This window comes from Mastigoproctus giganteus, chromosome 3 (genome assembly GCF_048544385.1).
Source record: "Mastigoproctus giganteus isolate SK-2022 chromosome 3, ASM4854438v1, whole genome shotgun sequence".
In the NCBI taxonomy this organism is placed as follows: Eukaryota; Metazoa; Arthropoda; class Arachnida; order Uropygi; family Thelyphonidae; genus Mastigoproctus; species Mastigoproctus giganteus.
The window spans coordinates 115,983,676-116,005,586 of NC_143577.1; the positions used below are offsets into that span (position 1 = coordinate 115,983,676).

Genomic DNA, 21,911 nt, shown 5'->3' on the forward strand with positions numbered 1-21,911 from the left:
CACTGAAACTGAAGAATAGCGATGGTGTACTTATAAACAACAGAGAAGGTATAATTCAAATAGCAGAAGACTACTATAGAGAATTATACAAGGAGTGAGGGAATGATGCCAGCAGTGGGGAAGTTGGATTGCAAAGTAGCAACATATACGACATACCCGATATTCTTCCTGATGAGGTAGAACATGCATTGAAGAAAATGAAGAATCAGAAAGCCCCAGGGGAAGATGAAATTACTGTGGAGTTGTTAAAATTGGGAGGAAGAGACATAACACAAAAACTGGCAAGGCTCTTCACAAAGTGCATTAGAAAAGGTGTGACGCCTAAGCAGTGGAATAATGCAATCATAGTTTTGCTGCATAAGAAAGGAGATAAATCAGAAATTGGAAATTATAGACCAATTAGCTTCTTATCCCACATCTACAAGTTGTTCACAAGGGTCATTACTAACAGATTAGAAAGAATACTTGATGAGAATCAACCGAAAGAGCAAGCTGGCTTTAGGACAGGATTCTCAACTATGGATCACCTTCACGTAATATCACAGCCAATGGAGAAAGCAAATGAATATAAAACGCCATTATGCCTGGCATTTGGGGATTATGAAAAGGCATTTGACTCCATACAGCATAAGGCAATGTTTTGGGCATTGGAAAGAAAAGGCATTGATACCCCATATATTATGATTTTGAAGAAAATATATCACTGTGCTACCTCCTTTATTAGACTAGGCAAAGACAGAAGGAAATTTAAAATTGAGAAAGGAGTTCAACAATGAGACAATATCTCCGAAGATGTTTACTGCTGCCCTTGAGGAAGCTTTCAGAAGATTAGACTGGTCGCAAAAAGGAGTCAATGTGAACAGAGAGTACATAAACCATTTACGATTTGCAGATGACATTGTGGTCATAAGCCACAATCCCCACAAAGTTTGCAGACAATACAAAGGTTGGCAGGGTTGTCAAGGACACTACTGACACTATGCTGCTGCAACAGGATCTGTAAAGGTTGAGCAGATGGGCTGAGAGGTGGCAAATGAAGTTTAACACTGACAAATGTAAAGTACTACACACATGGGAAACAGCAACCCCAGAGCAACGTATCAACTCTGTGGTACTACACTGACAGTGGTAGAGAATGAAAGGGGCTTGGGGGTGGTTGTGCAGGCAGATATGAAGTTCCCTGAGCAGTGCAGACGGGCTGCAAGAGTAGCTCATGGTGTATTGTCAATGATATACAGGAATTTTTCCAGCAGGGATAAGAAGGTGATTATTCCCTTGTATAAGGCAATGGTCGGGCCACACCTAGAGTACTGTATACAGGTCTGGAGGCCTCATTTCAAGAAGGACGTAGAGCTGCTGGAACGAGTACAGAGAAGGGCAACAAGATTAGTGAATGGAACAAAGGGGTGCTCTTACGAAGAAAGGCTTAAGTTTTGCAAATTACAGTGTCTGGAGACTAGGCACCAGCGAGGTGATCTGATAGAGGTGTATAAAGCCTTGAATGGTTTGAGCATGCTCAATGCTGATGGGATTCTTCCTCTAGCTCAGAATAATCACCTGAGGGGGCATAAATTCAAATTGAGGAAAGACAGGTGTAGGATAGACGTGCGGAAATTTGCCTTTAGCCAGCGGGTGGTTGGTTGGTGGAACAGACTTCCATCCCTTGTAGTGGAGGTTGATAGCCTAAATAAGTTTAAGGCTCAGCTGGACAGGTATTTTGAACGAACAGAGGGGTGAAGTGGAAGTGGGTTTTTTTTTTTTTTTTTTGGCTGATGCTGCATAAGCTTGCTTTCTTGCATCAAATGCCTCTACTAATGCTAATGCTAATCCCAAAGAATTAGAAGAAAATCTTAATCAGTTACGCACAACTAGTAAGGATTTTAGACTAAAAATGAATATGGCTAAAACAAAAGTAATGATGAAAAAGTATGCCACAGAAAGGAAAATAATGATTGAAGGAGCAGTAATTGAAAAGGTGGAGTCGTATACTTATCTGGGACAAGTTATTAGCTTTAATAATGATAAATGGCTGGAAGTCAAGAGAAGAATAAATTTTGGATGGATAGCATTCAGGAAATATAGTCACATACTGAAGAGCAATATCCCAGTTTGTCTGAAATGTAAAATAATGAACCAATGTATACTCCCCACCATGACATATGGAAGTGAAACTTGGGCACTCACCAAAAGAATGGAAGAGAAGCTGAGAACTACACAGCAAAGCATGGAACAAATCATATGTACTTGTTAACAGGAGAGATTGCTTCTACGGGGATGGGATACACTTAAATAGAAAGGGTGCAAGAATATTTGCTGATGCTATCGAGACAGTGTTAGGTGTGTCGGAAAACTGCTAGCTTGGGGGGAGACAAAGACGAATAGATTAACAGTGGCCACTGGCAGAGGTGAAAGAGATTCTTGCACTGCTTCTATTGGAATGAGCAGAAGCCTGAAAAACAAGATGCAGGATATTTCAGAGACTGCTGGGAGTCATTGCGGTACAAGTGAACACATGGGTTGTGTTAGGGTAGCTAAGAATAGAAATAGGTGCATGTATACTTGCATGTACACCAATGCTAGGAGTTTTGTAAATAAATTTGATGAATTTGAGGTATTGCTCAAAACATCAAAGGCAAATATTGTTGGAATATCAGAGACGTGGTCTCACACAGATATAAGGAATGCAGAACTGGAATTTGGGGAGTACAACGTCTACAGAAAGGATAGACTGGATAGGAAGGGAGGAGGGGTTATGCTATTAGTTAAGAAATACATAAAATCCATGGAAGTGAAGCCAGTGGACATCGCTGGACAGTGCAGTGTCGAGTCAGTTTGGTGTGACATAAGCATTGGGAGATCAAAACTGAGAGTAGGAGTGTGCTATAGGCCTAATGACTCTGATGAGTATAATAAGAAACTGTACAGGGAAATAGAGTGGGCCAGTAAATCAGAGAGTCTTATAATGGGAGATTTTAATTTCCCAGATATTGACTGGAATTTGGGGGCTGGTCACTCACACACTAGCAAGGCTTTTATGGATTTATTGGATGATTGTTTTCTACATCAGCATGTTCGGGAGGCAACTAGAGGGAGAAATACTCTTGATTTGATTATCAGCAGTGATTGTTCATGCATTAAGAATCTGCAGATAAATGAACCACTAGGTAGCAGTGATCACAGTGTGCTGAAGTGGGATTGACTCAAAGAGGTAACTACCATTAGGGGTAAAGGGAAGGGTTATTGCTTTCGTAAAGGCGACTACGATGGACTGAGACAGTATTTAAATTCTATACAGTGGGAGCAACTGATGATGTTACCAACAGCAAATGCAAAATGGGAAGCATTCAAAGAACTTATCTTGGAAGCTACTAGGCTTTACATACCAACTAAGAAATATTGTTCAAGGTTTAGGCCTAAATGGATGTCAGATGAACTGATGAGGCATATGGCAGAGAAGAAACATGCATGGGATACATACAAATTAACACATGACACAGAAGCCTATGATAAATACAAGTTGATCTGTAACCAAGTTACAAAGGAGGTTAGGCAGGCGAAGGCAGATTACGAGAAATCTTTGGCAAGGGATGCAAAGAAAAACAGCAAAGAGTTCTTTACTTATGTAAACTCTAGAAGGAAGGGGATGAATCAGATTGGTCCACTTGATATCGATGGGTCAACTGTTGATGATCCTGCTAAGGTAGCTAACAAACTAAATGAATATTTTGCATCGACATTCACACATGAGGAGTTATTTAGCAAGGGGAAAGCCAGAGGTGTATTCAACTCTAGCAGTAAGCTAGAAAATCTTGTAATAACTGAGAGTAAAGTGGAGGAGAAATTGTTGAAGATAAACACAAGAAAGGCACCCGGGGTGGATGGGATCTATCAGGAGGCAGCAGAGGAAGTAAGCAAACCCTTAGCCATAATTATGAGAGCTTCCTTGGACACAGGGGAGGTACCCATGGACTGGAGATGTGCAAATGTGACTCCAATTCACAAAGGAGGATCAAAGGCTGACACAAGTAATTATAGACCTGTGAGTTTAACTTCTGTTCCAGGAAAATTAATGGAGCCACTAGTTAAAGAAGCACTGCAGGATCATTTAGACAAGACTTCAGTTATAGCTCCGACACAGCATGCTTTTGTTAAGGGGAAGTCTTGCCTGACCAATTTGATTGGATACTATGATGCAGTCACAAAGGAACTGGATGCAGGAAATAATTTTGATATCATATATTTGGATCTTAGAAAGGCTTTTGATACTGTTGCACATGGAAGACTGCTGCACAAATTGGAGCAGTGTGACATTGGAGGCAAATTGCTGCTGTGGATAAAGGGATGGCTGAGGGGGAGAAGGCAGAGAGTGGTAATCGATGGACACTGCTCGTCGTGGACTAATGTTAGTAGTGGAGTTCCTCAGGGCTCAGTGTTGGGTCCATTATTGTTTTCTGTATTCATAAATGATATCGATGATGGTATATCAAGCTTAATGTCGAAGTTTGCAGACGATACGAAGGTAGGCAAGGTTGTCAAGGACACTACTGACACTATGCTGCTGCAACAGGATCTGGAAAGGTTGAGCAGATAGGCTGAGAGGTGGCAAATGAAGTTTAACATTGACAAATGTAAAGTACTACACATGGGAAACAGCAACCCCAGAGCAACGTATCAACTCTGTGGTACTACTGACAGTGGTAGAGAATGAAAGGGACCTGGGGGTGGTTGTGCAGGCAGATATGAAGTTCTCTGACAGTGCAGACGGGCTGCAAGGGTAGCTCATGGTGTATTGTCAATGATATATAGGAATTTTTCTAGCAGGGATAAGGAGGTGATTATTCCCTTGTATAAGGCAATGGTCAGGCCACACCTAGAGTACTGTATACAGGTCTGGAGGCCTCATTTCAAGAAGGATGTAGAGCTGCTGGAACGAGTACAGAGAAGGGCAACAAGATTAGTGAATGGAACAAAGGGGTGCTCTTACAAAGAAAGGCTTAAGTTTTGCAAATTACAGTGTATGGAGACTAGGCACCAGCGAGGTGATCTGATAGAGGTGTATAAAGCCTTGAATGGTTTGAGCATGCTCAATGCTGATGGGATTCTTCCTCTCGCTCAGAATAATCACCTGAGAGGGCAAAAATTCAAATTGAGGATGTAGGACAGATGTAGGATAGACGTGCGGAAATTTGCCTTTAGCCAGCGGGTGGTTGGTTGGTGGAACAGACTTCCATCCCTTGTCGTGGAAGTTGATAGCGTAAATAAGTTTAAGGCTCAGCTGGACAGGTATTTTGAACAAACAGCGGGGTGAAGTGGAAGTGGGTTTTTTTTTTTTTTTTTTCTTGGCTGATGCTGCATAAGCTTGCTTTCTTGCATCAAATTCCTCTACTAATGCTAATGCTAATATTGGGAATCAGACTGTTAGATAAGAAGAGAAACACATGGATTAGGCAGCAACCTCAAGTAAAGGACATTCTTATCAAAACTAAAGAACTAAAATGGTCTTGGGCAGGACACATAGCTCGAAGACATGATGACAGATGGACTAAGAAAATAACAGAATGGTATCCAAGAGGAGCTAGAAGAAAACCTGGAACACAAAGGCGGAGATGGATAGATGAAATTCACGAGTTTGTGGGTAGTAAATGGATGGCCAGTGCTCAAAACAGAAGGAACTGAAAAGTTGCTGGAGAGGCCTTCATCCTGCAGTGGATTGAAAATGGCTGATGATGATGATTATGTTAATTTTTAATTATTATTTTCAGGTAATATGTTTTGTTTTGCCTGAAAATAATAATGAGTATATTTTGTAATTAATTATATATATTTGCAATAATTTGTGCACATTGTAATGTTACCAATTAACGTATAAGACACTTTCCTTTCAATCGTAAGGTCCCTGTCCTTCTGTGGGTGACACTTACCTTTCTGTCATAAGGTCCTTCTGAGGGAAAAAAACATAATAAATTTGTACTTAAATTTAATGGGTATACAGGCCCATTAAATTTAAGTTCAAAGAGATATGATGAGGCAATTCAGCATAGTCAGTTCTGTGTGTTGTGGCATAGTGTTTGGGTCAGGTGCCACCTGTAGTATCCCACATCTGTGCCATCAGTACTCTTGTGATGAATACAGAACTTCCGTAAAAGCCACAAAAGTGGTGTGTTGTATGTGTCGCTTTGTGTTGGGTTCTGATCTGGCTTCTTGGCCACAGAGCCCCTAGTGGAACTTCACGTTGTCCACACCACCACCGCTGCAGGTGAGCCAGGCTGTCCACAGTACTCTGGCTGCTCTCCGTCAGGGATCGCCTGAGCATCCTGACGGAGAACGAAAAAGAAAAAAACAAAAAAGGGAGTATTAGTGAGGGGGATAGTTGAAAGATGGGGGTAAAAAGGAAGGAGGAAAAGGAAGGTGTCAACTGCGAACACCACTGTATTTTCTTCGCTTTAAACATTTTCGTTTTTTTATTCTTTCCGAAAACGGAAAAGTATATAGGTTTGTCCATTATTTTTATCAATCTCTACTTTTATTTTTCTAATCAAATTCTTTTATGTAGTCAGAAAATTGTAGATGTGGTATAACAAGCTAATTGGTCTATAATTTCCAATTGATGTCCTTTCTTATGCAGCAAAACTATGATTGCATTATTCCACTGCTTAGTTATCTGAAAACGAAAAAAAAATTACTGCACGTATGTGGTATATTGCCAGTGTATAGTGAGTGTCGCGCATGCTCCGTGACAATTCACAGCACATAGATAGTGTCACATATGCTCAGTTAAGTCAGAACTTCTCCATCAGAATATATGGACCAGCAGATATGGAGAGTGTTGCACATCATCATCAACCATTTTCAAGCCACTGCAGGATGAAGGCCTCTCCAGCAACTTTACAGTTCCTTCTGTTTTGAGCACTGGCCATCCATTTACTACCTACAAACTCATGAATTTCATCTATCCATCTCTGCCTTTGTCTTCCAGATTTTCTTCTAGCTCCTTTTGGGTACCGTTCTGTTATTTTCTTAGTCCCTCTGTCATCATGTCTTCGAGCTATGTGTCCTGCCCAAGACCATTTTAGTTCTTTCGTTTTGATAAGGATGTCCTTTACTTAGTTTGCTGCCTAATCCATGTGTTTCTCTTCTTATCTAACTGTCTGATTCCCAATAAAATTTGTTCCATTCTTTGCTGGGTAGTTCTCAGCTTCTCCTCCATTCTTTTGGTGAGTGCCCAAGTTTCACTTCTATCGGTCATGGTGGGTAGTATACATTGGTTCATTATTTTACGTTTCAGACAAACTGGGATATTGCTCTTCAGTATGTGACTATATTTCCTGACTGCTATCTATCCAAAATTTATTCTTCTCTTGACTTCCAGCCATTTATCATTATTACAGCTAATAACCTGTCCCAGATAAGTATATGACTCCACCTTTTCAATTACTGCTCCTTCAATCATTATTTCAATTTCTGTGGCACACTTGTTCATCATTACTTTTGTTTTAGCCATATTCATCTTTAGTCCAAAATCCTTACTAAATGTGCATAACTGATTAAGATTTTCCTGTAATTCTTTGGGTTGTGGCTTGTGACCACAATGCCATCTGCAAATCGTAAATAGTTTAGGTACTCTCAGTTCACATTGATTCCTTTCTGCGACCAATCTAATTTTCTGAAAGCTTCCTCGAGGGCAGCAGTAAACAGCTTCGGAGATATTTTGTCTCCTTGTCGGACTCCTTTCTTGATTTTAAATTTCCTACTGTCTTTGTCTAGTCTAATAAAGGAGATAGCATTCTCATATATTTTCTTCAAAATCATAATATGTGGGGTATCTATGCCTTGTCTTTCCAGTGCCCGAAACATTGCCTAATGCTGTATGGCGTCAAATGCCTTTTCATAATTCACAAATGCCAGGCATAATGGTGTTTTATATTCATTTGCTTTCTCCATTAGCTGTGATATTATGTGAAGGTGATCCATAGTTGAGAATCCTGTCCTAAAGCCAGCTTGCTCTTTCGGTTCATTCTCATCAAGTATTCTTTCTTATCTGTTAGTAATGACCCTTGTGAACAACTTGTAGATGTGGTATAACAAGCTAATTGGTCTATAATTTCCAATTGATGTCCTTTCTTATGCAGCAAAACTATGATTGCATTATTCCACTGCTTAGTCATCACACCTTTTCTAATGCACTTTGTGAAGAGCCTTGCCAGTTTTTGTGTTGTCTCTTCCTCCCAATTTTAACAACTCCACAGTAATTTCATCTTCCCCCGGGGCTTTCTGATTCTTCATTTTCTTCAATGCATGTTCTACCTCATCAGGAAGAATATCGGGTATGTCATGTGTTGCTACTTTGCAATCCATCTTCCCCACTGCTGGCATCATTCCCTCGCTCCTTGTATAATTCTCTATAGTAGTCTTCTGCTATTTGAATTATGCCTTCTCTGCTGTTTATAAGTACACCATCGCTAATCTTCAGTTTCAGTATCATTTGTCTTTCTGTATTACTGCTCATGGCTGCTGATTTAAATGCTTTGTTTTTCCTTAATGCTTGTTCTACTTTTCTTGTGTTAAATCTTCTTATGTCCTCTCTGAGTCTCTTATTAATGGCTTTGCATAACTCAGTGTACTCAATTTTCTTCTTGTCAGTGTTTATCTTGCTCTTCATTTTTCGCCTTCAGTTCATCATAACAAGTGTTTCTTGACTAATTTTTTCTTCTTTGGATTTCTTTTTCCCTATAGGTTTCTTGGGCTTTTACCACTTTCAGAAAGTTGTAATATTCCTCGTCAATATCTTGGTCCTGAGCAGTCAGCAGAAGCTCAAACTTGTTCTTAAGTTCCAGTACATACTGCCTTTTCTCTTCTTCTGTTATCTCAAAGACCTTGTATTATTTACTCGAGTCAGTTTTTTCCTTTCCTACATCTATATCAAGTGCACATCTTACCATTCTGTGATCGCTTCCAACATTTACCTTATTCAGGCCGGTAACATCATTCACAATATATCTTCTGTTAGTGAGGATGAAGCTGATTTCATTAGTTGTTAATCCATTTGGACTCTTTCCATGTCCACTTTCTGTTCACCCTTTTCTTTAAAAAAGTGTTCATTACTGACAATCCTTGAGATTCTGTAAATTCCACAAGTCTTTTGTCTTTCATTTCTTTCACCAATTCCAAAATTTCCTATAGTTCCCCTTTCCGCATTGTTTTGTCTTTTTCCAAACTTAGCATTGAAGTCCCCCATAATAATAGTGTAGTGGGTTTTCTGCTCATCTAAAAGACTCTCAATTTGATGTACATTTCTTCAACTTCTTCATCATCATGGCTCAATGTTGGTGCATAAATCATTATAACCTTTAGCTTGTACCTCTTAGAAATCTTGAGTATTGGTCTTGACACCCTTGGTGATGTACTTTTGAATTTCAAAATGTCATTTTTTAAATCTTTATGGACCAGAAACCCAACTCCATCTTCACTCCTTTCACTGTTTCCATTGATGTACAGCAGATTTCCACTTGATAAACTTACTTATAAGTGATTCATTTCTTCTTCTTGTTTCAGCCAAACCGATGATATTCCAATTCACATTTTCTAATTCCTTTTCCAGCTCTAATATCCTGTCTTTACCGATGAGTGATCTTACGTTGTAACAGGCCAAGTTCAGTTTCTGTGCATGGCAGTCTGGTCGTACCCAGAGATTCTGAGCATCCTCTGCTTTCACTCTGATCCTCTCGCTGCCGTAAGAGGGGGAGTGAAAGCCACTGGAGACTGAGGGCCATTTGTTTTGTTGTGCTCATATGCGGAGGGTTTGGTCTTTTCCTCTTCACGCTGACTAGGCGTCTTGAAGAGAACCACTCTACACGTTTGTTGCTTTTTGTCGCAACCTAAGTGACATAACAGGGCTTACCATCGAGGTGTGCATGAATGGATTTTAGTTAGGCACGTCAACCGGGCTTCTCCTAAATCTTCTGTAATAGAAAGATATTGGATCCATCAGTGTTTTAGACTGAGTGTCTGATAACACACAGAAAACCTGTTCCCCTCTAAGCCCCGTGTCGCGCATGCTCCGTTACAATTCCAGCACAGACTGGCAGATACAGCTGCTGCCGGCAGATAGTGTGTTGTGCATGCTCAGTCAAGTCGGAACTGCCGGTCAGAATAAGATTCACGACAGTTCCGAGCTGCGGTGACTGGATGGCTGACCGTGACACTAAAGTGGAGGATTACCTTTTCCTACACGTGGTTAACCACCTTTGCGACTTCAAGGGAAATATATTTCGTTATGAATGACAACAGTTATGTCAAGAACGAAGCCACAGACAAAAACCATTACAGTATCAATTAAAATGAGAAGAATTAAAGTGGTTTGCAAAAAAGTACTGACAAACTTTAGAACAAATTAAAGGACACAGAAAAAATATATATATTGAGCTCACCTTCAAATTTTACTGCTTCCTTTGCTTGCTGTAGAGCCTGCATCTTCTGTTTCTTTCTCTCTCTCCTTTTCAGTTTACGTAAAATATTATGATCGTGAATTGCCATTATAATTTTATATCACCACAAAAACCAATATAACATCACACGTTGTACAACTCTGTTCCAGAAGCGAAATGTGATTTTACCTCTATAAAGCGCCCCCTACATACGAGGAACGCAGGATAGAAATCTGTTTTACCACAGTTTATTGAGCAGCTTGTGTGATTAGCATGAAGGCTGGCTAATACAAACATTCAGTATTTGCAATTTCTGTATCTGTTAATTAATCTCTCCGTTGCTATTAGAAAAAAAAAAAAAAAAAAACCATTAACTTGATTGAATCCAGCATTTTTTTATGATTAATAAAAAAGCGCCTAAGGCTCCTTTCATCATTGGTCTAGTTTTGTTTTTTCTTTTTTATTTGATGTACAGCAGATTTCCACTTAAAAGAATTAGAAAAGAATTAGAACCTTTCGTGTTCGGTTTTTGCTTTCGTAAAGGTCACTACAGTGGTCTCAGAGAATTTTTCAATTCTATACAGTAGAATCAACTGATAATATTACCAACGGTGAATTCTAAAGGGTAAATCTTCAGGGACTTAATCTTGGACAGTACTAGGCATTTCATACCAATTAAAAACTACTGTTCAAGGTTTAGGCCTAAATGGAGGACAAAGGAATTAATGAGATTCATGATAGAGAAGAAAAATGCATGGTATGCATGTAAATTACCTCAGAGGCCTATGGCAGATATAATCAAGTCAGAAGGCAGGTTGGGTAGGCGAAGGCAGATTACGAGAAATCTTTGGCAAAGGATCCAAAGAAAAACAGCAAAGGGTGCTTGACTTATGCAAACTCTAAAAGGAAAGAGATGTATCAGATTGGTTTACTTAACATTGATGCCTTGACAACTGATGGTCGTGCTTAGGTAGCTGATAAACAGAATGAGTACTTTGTATCTACATTCACACTTGAGGAGTTATTCAAGGAGGGGAATGTCGGGAGTTTATCAAACTCTAACAGGGAGCTAAGTGATTTTTTAATAACTGAGAGCAAATTGGAGGGAAATTGTTGAATTTAAGCATAAAAAAGGCACCTGAAGTGGATGAGACATATCCAGTTAAATTAAAGGAGGCAGCAAAGGAAATAAGCAAACCCTTACCCATAATTATGAAAGCTTCCTTGGACTCAGGGGGCGTCCCTATAGACCGGAGATGTGTAAATGGTCCCCAATTCACAAAGGGGGAATGAAAGGATAACACAGGTAATTTCAGACCAATTAGTCGAACTCCTGTTCCAGGGAAAAAAATGGAGTCACTGATTAAGGAAGCGATGCAGGATCATTTGGACGAGATTTCGGTTATAGTTCAGACACAACATGGATTTGTTAGAGGGAAGTCTTGTCTGACAAATTTGGTTGGAAACTAAGATGTGGTCACAAATGATCTGGATGCAAAGAATAATTTTGAAATCATATACTTGGATTTTAGAAAAGCTTTTAGTACTGTGGCACATGGAAGACTACTGTACAAATTGGAGCATTATGGCATTAAGGACAAGTTGAAAAGGACCTGAAGGTAATTGTGCAGTCAGATATGAAGTTTTCTGAGCAGTGCAAAAAAAGGCTGCACGAGTAGCTTATGGTGTCTAATCAATTACAGAAATTTCGATAGCAGGGATAAGGAGAACTGTCCTCTTGTATAAGGCAATAGTACGGCCACACCTTGAGTACTGTACACAGGTCTGGAGGCCTCATTTTTAGAAAAGATGTACAGCTGCTGGAACGAGAACAGAGAAGGGCAACTGGATTGGTCAGTGGAACAAAGCGTTAGTGTTACCAAGGAAGGTAAGTCTGCAAATTGCAATGTCTGGAGACTAGGCAACTGCGAGGTGATCTGATTCGGGTGTATAAGGTTATGAATGGTTTGAACAATCTCAATTCTAATGGATTCTCCCTCTCGCTCAGATTACTAACCTGAGGGGCATAAATTCAAATTGAGGAAATACAAATGTAGAATACGTGTGAGGAAATTCGCCTTTAGCCAGCAGGTGGTTGATAGTTGGAGCGAATGGATGTTAGTTGTTGACATAAGAACTTCTGTTGATTGAACTTCTTAAACTTCTGTAGATCGTAATTTCCAGGAAAAACGTATTAAGGAAGGCTGTTCCAGAAAACGAAAATTGAATGAATAAATGAGGAAGAGAAGAAAAGTTGGTTCTGTGAGTTTGAAGTTGGATTGTAAAAGGATGTTGAGTGGGTACGACACGTGTTCGGACTGCTTTGAAAGAGAGAGAGCGGGAAATCAGTTCAGAAGAAGGAAACCCAGAAAAACATCTAAAGAAAAGGCATACAGCAGAAAGACAACGTCTATGAGACAGAGAACAGAGAGACTCTGTTAGAGATGAGTCATTGATTAACCTAATTCCCTTCTTTTGAATGGAACCTAGATGCCTGAAAGCGGTTTTGAGGACACAGCCCGAGAGGTTGGAACAATGTTCCAAGATAAGGTGGATTTGCGATTTCTAGTGTGAACAGCTACTTGAGGAAAAGTAATTCCCAGAGTGAAAGAAAAAAAATCCAGTTTTTTAAATGCAGAGGAAACAATATTTGTAATGTGCTTATGCCTAGAGAGAGACAGCTTCGATGACACTCTTTGCTTAAAAATCGGAGTGTCATCGAAGATAAGCATTGGAGCAGAAGAATCATTTTTGTGAGATATAAGACAGGACTGAGTTTTAGAATGATTGAAATCAACTAAGGTATCATTACCCCACAGGAAAATTACGTGGACATTACCATTTAAGGAACTAGTGGTGGATATTTGAGAAGTTGAAGCCATTTGGGTAGGGAAAGGTTTCTAAAACTGGAAGATGGAATGCAATGCGCTATCATTAGCAAAACCATGAACAGGGTTTTCGGTCAATGAAAGGAGGACATTAATATGTAAATAGAAAGGAATGGAATTAAAGCACTGAAACTTGGGGAACAACAGCATTACTGGAGAAGTTAGAAGACAGAGAGCCATTTTCCAACACACGCAGTGAGCGGACATATAGAAAACTGGATACGCAATTGCAAAATACATTTGGCAAACGACGATAAGTTGGTAGCTTATTTAGAAGACCTTTAAGCCAAACGCTATCAAAAAGCCTTTGAAGTGTGAAGAGCAACTGCTTGAGTTTCAGAAATCTTTACCATTGAATTTGTCCATAGAAGGGTTACAAAGGTCAGAATATCACCAGTGACGAAATCTATACTAGCGATTGTTGATCATATTGAAGGTTTCTAGATTGTTTAAGAGTTTGTCGTTAATTGATTTCTCCATTACTTTAAAAAGAATAGGAGTAACTACAATTGGACGATAACCGAGTGGGAGGGATTTGTGACGCTTTTTAGGAACTGGCTGGATATGAGCAAATTTCCAAGCAGAAGGAAAAGCACTTCTTGAATAAGAAAGTGAAAAAAAGGCGACACAAAACAGGGGTAAGTTCAGTAGCACAGGTCTCGAGAACAAGTGGAGAAACACCATCGGGACTTGGAGCATTCTTTGCATCAAGATTCGTTAAAATCTTTTTGACTTCCATTTGACGGAATGCCTCAGGAGGGATTATATAGAACATCCTGGGAATGATGGGAGGTGGTCTAAGATCACTAGTAGACGAGTTAGAAGAAAAATAGGACGTTAGCAGATCAGCTTTATCTTGGCTGAAGTGGCAAGAGAACAATCTGGATTTGTCAGATCTGGGAACAGAGATTGGCAAAATATGCGGACAATAGCTTTAGAAAGAGACAAGAATGCTAGGCTACCATTTGTACAAGAAGCAAGTTTTCTACTCTTAGCCTGTTCGAAATCTAGTTTGGGATGATTAATAAGTGCTTACAATCCTCCCAAGCTTTGGTGTAGGCAGAAAATGCAACTGAAGATTTGGAAACAGGCCAATTCAGCAATGCCGTACATAGGTATGGCATTGCTGAATTCCATACCTATGTATGGCATTCAGCAATGAACCGGTCGGTCAGCCGGCCCCAGAAACGTAGGGGGTTCGACTTCCAACGAATATATTTAATTTTTTTTTTAAATATAAAAAAAAAATGGTTGCTTTTCAATATAATACTTTAATTATACAGAAAATTCAATTTTCGCTTATGTATATTAGAGTAAATTTATTTTTTTTTTATAATCAGGCCTGAAAATAAATGAATTTTTGCCTATTTTTATTATTTAAACTTAATTTTAATGCAACAAAAATCCACAATAATGCAGAATCACATATAAAACTGTTCGTTTTGATCTAAGTGGCATGTATCTTCCCTCAAATATAGGCGCCATACCGCCTATATTTGAGGGAAGCTACATGCTCGCTAACACAGTACGTTAGAAATTGCAACCTATACTGTAGTATAGTACTGTCTGTTGGCAAGTGGAATATATTTCGGAGCCTTGGCAACCGAACCAAACCATTTTGCAGAAGAGCAAGGTAAGGAAGCACCTGACTGAGCAGTACATATCACTTGTACTGCATGTACCTTGAGGATCAATCAAGATGTTCTAGTTTAATTGTACCTAAAAGGAAAAGATGCAAAATTGAAATCTGAAATACAAGGTTTGTTAACAGAAATTACTACTTTTAAATTTATTATAAGTACAGTTGTTTGGCATGAAATATTGAGTATTATAAATAAAGTAAGTAAAGCCATACAAAGTAGTAAAATTGATATGAACACTGCAATTATATTGATAGAAGATGCTCTTAGTCAACTAAACGGATTTAGAACGTCAGAACACGATTTATCCATTATGTATGGATAAAGCTATAGACATTGCAACTCAGTTGGAAGTACCGTCAGTTTTACCGGAAGTGGGAGTTTCAGGAACAAAGCGTGAGTTTACCTATGAAACTTCATCAGCTGAACGCTCAATTAATACAATCAAAAGGTTTGAACCGGAATTGTTTAATATAATAATCGATGTAGCTAAGCTTACCAGAAAGAGTTGATCGCATGAATGACATATCCTCGGCTTTTCATCTTATCCTAAAATCTGAAAACTTCATGAATTTAATTGAAAGTGCAATAGAAACGAAATGTCAACGGCTTGAAAGAATTCACACTGGCGAAGAGGGGAGCAGCGTCATCGGATATCAAAGAGTTACGTCAAGAAATCCAATCTTTGCAGCATATTTTAAAAGGACAAAAATTTGGTTGCTTAGAATTATTGATAGTTATTTAAGAAAATAACTTAGTTGAATTATGTCCCAGCATCACCATTTCTCTCCAGATATTACTAACATTGCTGAAAATTACGGTTGCTTCTGGAGAGAGGAGTTTTTCAAGGCTCAAAATGATTAAAACATATTCGTGAGCAACATTTGGCCAGGAAAGAATTAATGAATTGGTCAGGAAAGGGTTAACGGATTGACCAAGAAAGAAATAATGGATTAGCCATTATGTCAATAGAACAAGATGTAGTAAAAGATATAAAAACATCAATCCTTTAGAGAAATTTATAACAATTAAATATCGTAAGGCAATGATGTGAAAACTTTGAAATATATATAAAAAATGTACTCGATTAAAGTTTAAATAAATAATTATTATTTGAATAATTTTTGGGTGTTTCCTTTATTTTTCAATATTACGAATTCCACATTTAATTTTTGTGCGGAGGATCCATATGAATATTTCAATGGCATTGCAATTACGATATAGAACATTCTTCTCTTTAACAGCCTTAGTGCGTTTTTTTGGAACACCAAGGTTTAGACAAAGGACGAAATTTTAAGATAGAGGGTAAAATAAAGGATTCCATCCCTACAAGGATAAAAAAAATTCAAATTATTATTTTAGGGTTGCCCGTAATTAAGTACATTAACCCGTATTTGTGTCTGTAAATTGCATATGTTCTATGGTTGATGTGCATGTTTTGCTGGACCAAAAAAGCCCCAGTTACTGGGGAGAAAAAACCTTGCTATCTACGCCTGAGACCAACTAACTCAGCCACGGAGTGAAAAAAGCTTATTAAAGTTCCTCGCGTCATCGACGGGATTCGAAGCCAGGCCTTTTCCACCCGGTGTGGGGATGACGGTGACGATACCACTGTGCTACCCGCGCAGACTCCCTATAAGGATAATTTCACTGAAACGATCTGATTAAACAATGACCTCAGAAGTTTTGAAACCGTAATCCGATCAAGGATGAGAAGAAAAGAAATCTGGCAGATCATCCCACTTTGCATTCTTGTAATGCCAAACAACACAAGGTCGGGAATCGCCATGAGAGAAAGGCTCCATTGGGTAAGAAACCATCACCAAATTGCGATCTGAGGTGCTAAAAGGACCACTCATCTCGACCGTGTACTTAGAAGGAATTTTTGTAAGAAAAAGATCAAGTAAGTTGGCTGTGTAACTACGATTGTCTGGTGTCCTGTTAGGCAAATGAACATTCTGTAAGAGGTCGCAGTAATTGAAAAAGGCTCAGCATTTTTGCCAGCTGTGTCCATCTGACTAGAAAATGGAAGTCAGCTGGAATTGTGAACATTAAATTTACCAAGGAAAACTATCTCACTCTTAGGAATGTTGTACCGTAGTAAGTCAAGTTACAAAGAGAGGAAGTCAAAGAGATCCAAGTGATTAGTACAGGTGGGAGAGCGACAGTAGAAAGATTTCGTGCACCATCATAATTATGCTACTGATCATATGATGTCCTTCAATAAAAATCCTAGTACGAATTATTAGGACAATAGAAATGACCTCATTTGAATAACTGTAGAAGGCCTCTTTTCAGAAAGGCCAGTGTTTCTGGAAAGAGCATTTGTGGCACCTGAGGCAAAACTCTGCCACAGGGCATAATTCATATCGTATCTTAACACCCATATACGCTGAGTGATCACTGAATTTTGACCACTTACCTAATACTTCGTAGGGTCCTCCTTTTGCCCTCAGTACGGAAGGCATCGGCGTGGCATTGATTCAACAAGATGTCGGAAGCGTTCAGAGGTATTGCCAACTAAGCTCTGTGTAATGCTGTCAGCAATGCTGGTGTGGAGGTGATTGCTGTATCCAGAAGCCTGATATGCCTTTCCATAGTGTCCCATAAGTGCTCTAAGGGATTGATATCTGGGGAAGTTCGGTGGCCAATCGATATGCTGGAAGTCAGAACTGTGTTCCTCAGACCATTCCTGCACATCAAGTGCCCAATGGCTCGGCGCACTGTCATCTTGGAAACACCATCACCATTCAGGAAAATGTGTAACATAACGAGGTGTACACAGTCAGCAAGCAGTTGACGATAGCGGAGAACAATGATACGTTGTTCCACATGCACCAGAAGTCCAAGTTCCTGCCAGTGAAACATGCCCCACACCATTCAGCCGCCTCCACTAGCCTGCACTTTTGATACCATGCATGAGGAATCAAGAGCCTCATGTTGTTGACGCCAAATCCGCACACGACCTGTACGGATTTGGCGTCAACGTCACGTTATTTAATCCACGGTGTGGAGTAAATAACGTAACTCATCCGATATGCACACCTTCTTCCAGTCTACTAACGTCCAACTTGCATGCTCTTTGCACTAGGTGAATCTTTTACGCCGATGAAGCTTCGTTAGGAGAGGATGCCGTAGAGGTCGTCTACTGGTATAGCCTCCCACTTCTTGTCTTCCCACTATCACCTTCAACCTTTCATATTTTTTTTACTGGGCTCTCCCTGTCTGTGGCCTCGGCTACCACAGGGTTCACCTTGCCAGAGCTTTACACCCGCTACTGCCCGGCCCGTCTCCGCATGCTGCTGGACCGTAAACTAGAAGTTTTTGTATGAAACATGCCCCTAGGCTAAGAAGGCGGATGAACAAAAAATCAACACAACCCCTTACTAATACTACACGAACACTCACATAACTCTGGCCTTTGATAGTAAAAAAACAGACCTACAATGATCAATACGTTCTATGTTGGATTGATAATTAAAACGAATATAAAATTAACCCAAAATAATTACAATTATCAATTAAAATCAATTAAAAATTACAAATGTTTAACGTAAATTTTGCAAAAATGACTTTCATTCCTGTGGGATAGAGCACCAACGCTGGCGTTCGAACATAGGGACCATTTTCCCTATAACCTGGGTTGGTTGTTCCCGTTTCCCCGAATTTTGGTGGCCCCGTCCCCCTTTGCCTGGTGGGTAACCCCCACTGCCATCTGTCAAGTTCTACCTCCAGGACAGAATGGGTATTCTTCCCCAGGGTACCCTCCTCTTTCCCCCCTTTCGACTAGGCAGGTGCCTTTACTACTGCTCCCTCTTTCTCTCTCTAACACTTTAACCCTCTTCCACAATTTCTCTCTTCCCACTATCACCTTCAGTACCAGCAATCCCGCACTCAGAAGTAGAACAAGTAGAATATTCTGGGTACCAGCAAAAATAACAAAATCTTGAGGGGAGGCAAATGAGTTTAAATGCTCAAGCTTCTTTTCCTTTCTCCGACTACTATTTACATAAGAACGCGCATCGAGAACACAGACGATACGGCGACGTTCGGTTGGCGCATAGTGGACATCGTGTCTTTGTTAGGTGGTGCCAATGGTTCCCACAAAACCATGTTTAATGGCACTGTGAAGATGCAAGACTCTGCAAGACCGGATGAGTGTGAATTTTATTGGGTACCGTAAGTTACCCAATGTGTTTGTTTGTGTTGTCCCTCTGGCCTCTTAGTTACTGCGATGTGCGATCACCAAGGAAGGCACTTCCCAGCATCCGTTCATGGCACGAGGAGCCAGACTAGGAGCGGATAAAAACGTCTGACGAGGCTGGCCCTACACAGAGCCAGGGGAAAGCCCCGAATGAAGAGAAAAATGGAGACATTGGAAGAAGGAGAAATGAAAGGTGAAGGCGAAAGGAGAACATCAAGCCAGATGTTCCTGAGGCGAGTAGGAGCCAGGAAATCATGTGTGATGCCCTAAAGAATGGGGGGGGGGTAAGGCGTGAACAGAGAAACTTCTAAGGAGTATTTTTGAGGAGCAGCATGCTGGAGATCAAACTCTCTGTAGACATGTAGTATCTTCTGTATAGCTGCTCCAGGAACATAAGTTCATCTCCACCCTGTTACTCTGTGATGATACAAAACTCTGTAGAGTGGCCAGAAAACTGTAGTGTTATGTTTGTGCATATTATGTGTTGTTTAGTTGTTTTTGGCCTCTTTGCCGCCGGGCAGGCGATCTCCTGGAACGCGTTCCCGGTACCCGTCTACACCACGAGGAGGTGGGCCACAACTAGATATGTCCTTAGCCAAGTGGAGAGATATCATTACAATCTTTGTCTGCCCTGAAGCGGGAGAATTCCCGTAAGATGAGTCGATGTCCAGGTGCCAGATTGGAGATTTCAATCCGTTACAATACCCCCCACCTGTATTGCTGACCCAGATGTATATTTCCATTTAGAGGCGAATCACAAATGTTTTGACACAACTAGCTGGGCTTGTCAGAATACCTGAATCCGTTTGCGTTTGGGAGATAATAGACTCTAAATTACATACATGAGCAGAATGCTTTGCTTATCGTTGGCCAATATCATAAATTACAAAAGATCTCATTGGTCATGAAGTTTTCGCGTTTCTTTGCAATTGAGCCGAGTCAGTTGAGCGTAGCGAGCTTTAGATCCTCCTTGATCTCGCTGTCTGGGTGATTGTAAAAGTCTCGAAAGGAATATTCTTCAAGGCTGTGCAGGTCATTACCGCATGCTAATGGCATACTTGTTCAGGGTCGCCGTCGTCATTGTCTTGAGACATCGCCTTACAAATTTACATCATTTTGTGGATGTCCACGTCCGATTCATGCAATTTACGCTGTTCTCGTGAGCTCTTCCTTGTCGTAGAACTTGACATATGCCATCTCTGACAGTATTTCTGTTTCTTTATTGCGAAATGGAATGTGCAGCGGCGTTACCATCTTGCATTTGAACTCATTGAGATCCTGAGCTTGTCATAGTTTCGATAGCGTATTATGTGTGGATACTACCACTACTGTCGTTTCTTGCAGATTCCATTAGCGCTGCATGTGTAATTTGCGACAAAGCATAACAGAGTAACATGATCCAAATGATGTTGTCTCTTTTCGTATTTGTCAAACCACATGTTCACATCTGGCGAGTATGGGCTTGGCACACCCAGGGTCCTGAGCTGGATATCATCATTCTTCTCTTTCTTGGTGATTCCCTTCTATTTCTCTCTCTCTCTCTCTCTCTCTCTCTCTCTCTCTCTCTCTCTCTCTCTCTCTCTCTCCTTGCCATTGACCAACCAAGAGAGTCCAGATACTTACCTAATATAATGTATGGGTCTATTGTAACAATAAAATCGTAATTGTAATTGCAATATTCATAATATTGGTTATTGTAATTGTAATATTGATTATATTGGTTATTGTAATTGTAATATTGATAACTGTAACTGTAATATTGGTAAATGCATTTAAAGTTGTAACCCTTTCTATTTTTACCCCAACGTTTAAGGTGGGATGATGGGTATCGGTAAGATGCCTTAAACGTTACCTTATTGCAGTGTTTCTCAAAGGGTGTGCCGCGTCACATTAGTGTGCCGCAAAATTTTCCAAGTGTGCAGCGAAATTTAGAAATTTCTTCTTCTATGACTACGTAGGTGTGCCGCGAAATTTTTCTTCTTTGGAAAATGTGCCACGAGAGTAAAAAGATTGAGAAACACTGCCTTATTGTATAGTAGTTTAGGCGAATAGCTTAATAAACTATATTATTAATTTCACGTGGTATCAGAGTGGTATTATCGCTCTAATAATAGTAATAATCTTAAACTCATGAAAATTCCTTCTATCATTAGCAAAAAAAATCGAACTCTGATCGTGTTCACTCGGTGTGGGGGACGGTGACTAAAGCCACTCCATAAAGATGCTACTCTGTGACCACTCTGTTACCCTTGAGAACAGTGATGAGTCATCATTTCAATACTGACTCCTAAATTTAATTGAAATGTCAGTCATTATTGAAATATTTTAATTTATTGAAATTTTATTATTGAAATAATACCTTAGTGGCTTCATTTCAATAATCGAACGATTATTGAAATAATTGATATTTCTCTTTCTGTCACTCTCATTTTACCGTGTGAATTACGATTACACCTTTTAATTTGATTATCAGAAATCCATAATGGATCACGACCTCTCGATTATGCCCATCACTACCAAATTCTATAATTTTATGTTTTATATGCTGGTTACGAGAGTATACGAAGATTTGTAAGTATTGTAGTAACTATTTGTATGCAATGTTTTTCTATTCTGTCATTTGATTTTTTGTGTGAATGGTAGTGAGTAATAAGACTGTATGATGGTCATTTATCCGTGTGTTTGTTTCTAGTTATAATCTTATGATTTAAATGTGACGGTTGGATAATTTGGCTAAAGTAATATAACGTATCAT

At 39.7% G+C, this 21,911-nt stretch overlaps 1 protein-coding gene across 1 annotated transcript in view; it reads right to left on the reverse strand.

Moving 5' to 3' along the window:
* pit (probable ATP-dependent RNA helicase pitchoune) overlaps positions 1–10,586 on the reverse strand; it is a 170,137-nt gene extending 159,551 nt beyond the window's left edge. The window contains exon 1 of the mRNA XM_090370075.1: positions 10,428–10,586. Coding sequence (XP_090226201.1) covers positions 10,428–10,533 — 106 coding nt within the window. The 5' untranslated portion in view covers positions 10,534–10,586. The remainder of the gene's footprint in view (positions 1–10,427) is intronic.
* Positions 10,587–21,911: the final 11,325 nt, after the last annotated feature.